General features: G+C 35.5%; 1 protein-coding gene across 1 annotated transcript in view; it reads right to left on the bottom strand.

The window, feature by feature from the left end:
- The window catches only part of LOC132169458 (ornithine aminotransferase, mitochondrial), a 7047-nt gene extending 3955 nt beyond the window's left edge, over window positions 1–3092 (bottom strand). Inside the window, exons 1-3 of the mRNA XM_059580491.1 lie at window positions 2883–3092; window positions 969–1128; window positions 716–771 (exon numbers count right to left, since the gene is read on the bottom strand). Coding sequence (XP_059436474.1) covers window positions 716–771; window positions 969–1128; window positions 2883–3092 — 426 coding nt within the window. The remainder of the gene's footprint in view (window positions 1–715; window positions 772–968; window positions 1129–2882) is intronic.
- Window positions 3093–3219: the final 127 nt, after the last annotated feature.

Below are 3219 nucleotides of genomic sequence, written 5' to 3'. Positions count from 1 at the left end.
AAAAAAGAAGATGAAGAAAGGAGGTAGTCCTTAAAGCAAATAGGAAGCATTTACTGTTTTAGTTCAAAGTAAATTATCAAAACGGACCTGCCGACATAGAACAAGAAAACAAGCTAAGAAAGCTTAACTCCTTATCAAGAATCACAAACCTTATTAAAAATAAGTTAGTTATTACCCAATGCTTGTATTACATGGTTGTTATGTGTGGTTTTGGACATAACTTGACAGAATAGGATATAGGATAAATGTTGGTTTCAGAGAAAGTTGCTACCTCTCATGGCCTATGTTATGAGTCACTCGTGGAAAGTAGCAATTAGGGACAGAACTCAAATAATATGAGCATGGGAGGATATACATTGAATATTCTAGTAATTAAGCACATCATCTTTTTAAGTGTGTAAAACTAAGGAAGAGAAGAGTGCCTTCCTGGTTCAGTAGAGATTCACCAATCTGCTTGCTAACTTAGTGTCTGTCTTACAGGCCATGTTACTGCTATACATAAAACAGTTACTTTTAACCTAAGCGCACAGAAGAAAAAAGAAAAGAAAAAGAAATTGGACAAAACAACTATTCAGCCATGTCCTGTCGTTTTAAGGTTTAAAAACTAGACAGATCTAATACTGATTCCCACGTGTGCACCAACCAATATAATCAAGTCCCTGTAACACATCTCATACCCTTAATCATCAAATATTCAATTCCAAAGCACACATACCCCGGCCTCTCCTTGAATGGGTTCAAACAGAAATCCAGCTATTCGATCGCCACTTTCTGCAGCCAATAGCAGAAACACAAAATTATTAGATATACCCTCATCTACCAATTTTCAAGCAGTCTGGATGGATGATAAAAATCTGGCATGAATTATGTGATGATTTATACAAATGCAATATCTTGACTCAAATTAGGCCACAGTACAACTAGATCAAGAACAATAACTTTTAAAATAAATTTCAGTGCATTTTAACCTTTGAAGATTTTCTCAAGGGCAACTGCATCACCGAAATCAACTTTTACATGGCCAGGCAACAATGGCCCAAAACCACGGGTAGCCTCATTGTCACAACTCATGGAGATGACAGCCAATGTACGACCATGGAAGCAGCCACAACATGAGACAATAATAGCCTGCATATGGCTCACTTTGATTAAACTGTCTGAAGTCATAAACTCAACTGTTCACAAAATAGAGACGGCAACAATTAAGCAGCCATTAGCAACTACATTCTGAAGTAAATCTACACAATTGATGAGAGAATAAGTTCAGGCTTATTAATCTCATATCATGAATACCTATACTTATGTTCACAAAATGAAGATTAACATAAAACCATATGAGATGTAGTAAAAAGCTTACCTCACATAACTTGTGATCTATAAAGCTCATATTTAGAACAGAAATACAGCAGATGATAGAACATTAAAATTCCTAGAATTTTTCACAACCATTACAAAATCCAGAAGTTCATATTAATAAAAGACTAGAAAAGAAAAAAATAAAGAAAGAAATGCATTTTTAGTAGTCAGAGGCAGTGCCAATCTAGAACAACATAAAACAAAGTCAGCAAAGATGTTTTCGCCACACAGAACAAAGATCAATGATAGCAGCTGTAATGAGGAGGTTATCATTGAAGGCGCTACAGCACAAGAGCAGGCATATAAATGTGTCCAGAGTTGAATTCTACAACCGCTAAAATCCTCAAGTAGTCCATACTGTTTCCTGTTGCTGTCCACTGGCATCAGTTAAATCTTATGGAACCAGTTATGCAGCGACCAATGAAGTTCTCATATAAAAAGAATCCTTTTCTGTAAGATTCATAATCATTGTTTACGAACAATGTGAGGTTCCCAACTCGAGGATAGATTGAGATATGCCAAAAGACACAATCTTCAGAACAAAACCCCTGGGCCCATGTATCGAATTGTGAAGCATCCTGAAGATACCTTGAAGCTCACCTTTTGCTTGATATATGAACTTCTTTCATGGGAGATTTTTTTTTTTATAATTAATCAATATATCATTAAAAGCATAAGGCGCCCCCATGTACAAACATGGGAGAAAAATGAGGAGCTTTAACCGCCAGTTAAAACTTAAAAGTCATAAAAAAAAAATTTCATTTGTCAAAATTAACACTGCACTCATTCACAAATGCAACTAGACTTGAAGAAGCTCTATTGTAATTCAACACATTATCTTCCTTTATAGGTGAAAAAAAGGGGATTTATAGCTCCATAGTCGCAATGTAATCTCCTCAATTTACTACCCTGTAATTATCAAAAAAAATGTAATTTGTCTAGAATTCCCTACAACTGGTGTAAGAAATCTCAGATACTGGTAAGAGCTGGTTAAAATACATAAGACTTCTTGCACCTCTAATTGCCATAAACTATTTTCTCAAAAGTAGGTTTCTTCATAAAAAGCCTGTGAAAGTTTCCTCTAACTTAATGATATGAGACACATGAAACACGGTAAGTATTTAATTCAAGAAGTTCCTAACTAATTACTCTCTGTATGTAGAACTTCTACCAACTAAAATCTGAAATTCCTCTATCTTATTCCTTGGCTTAACCTAAGATACTTTGTCAACACTGGTTGTCCTATGAATCTACTGTCACTAGCAGGAGAAAGAGGAGAGCCTCAAATTTACTCTATTCTAAGCTTCTTACTTGAAAACATACATCACATCACTCCCCCATTTGGTAGAGATCACATTAGGCATATATGAGCAATCAAGTAAGGACATTCAACAACAATTATTGTACTTGTTGCCCTTAATTCAGGTAAAGAAGTTCACTTCACTCCATATACAATAATTTGAAATCCCAAAAGTAGAATATTAAAATATATTTTCAAAATAAGTATAATTCTGCCTGGAATCTACCTCATCTTTGGGAATTTTTTTCTTCTCGTAACCCCATTTCCTTGCCAACTTCAGAGCTGTTTCCACACCTTCCGCACCAGTGTTCATAGGAAGCACCATATCATAGCCAAAGATGTTCCGCAGACGCTCGGCAAATATTGGAAATTTATCATTGTAGAAGGCTCGAGAGCTGAGGGTGAGCCTTTCTGCCTGTTCTTGTAATGCTTTCATGATCTTTGGGTGACCATGTCCCTACAGCAGTGAAGCTATGATGAATACCGAGAAAAAAATAATAATAATAAAGTAAGACAATGATCACAGAGACAAGTCTGCTTAAGTACTTATAAATTTCATAAGC

This window comes from Corylus avellana, chromosome ca2, assembly GCF_901000735.1.
Source record: "Corylus avellana chromosome ca2, CavTom2PMs-1.0".
In the NCBI taxonomy this organism is placed as follows: domain Eukaryota; kingdom Viridiplantae; phylum Streptophyta; class Magnoliopsida; order Fagales; family Betulaceae; genus Corylus; species Corylus avellana.
The sequence above is the reverse complement of the archived record's forward strand: the minus strand, read 5'-3'. Positions and strand labels throughout refer to the sequence as shown.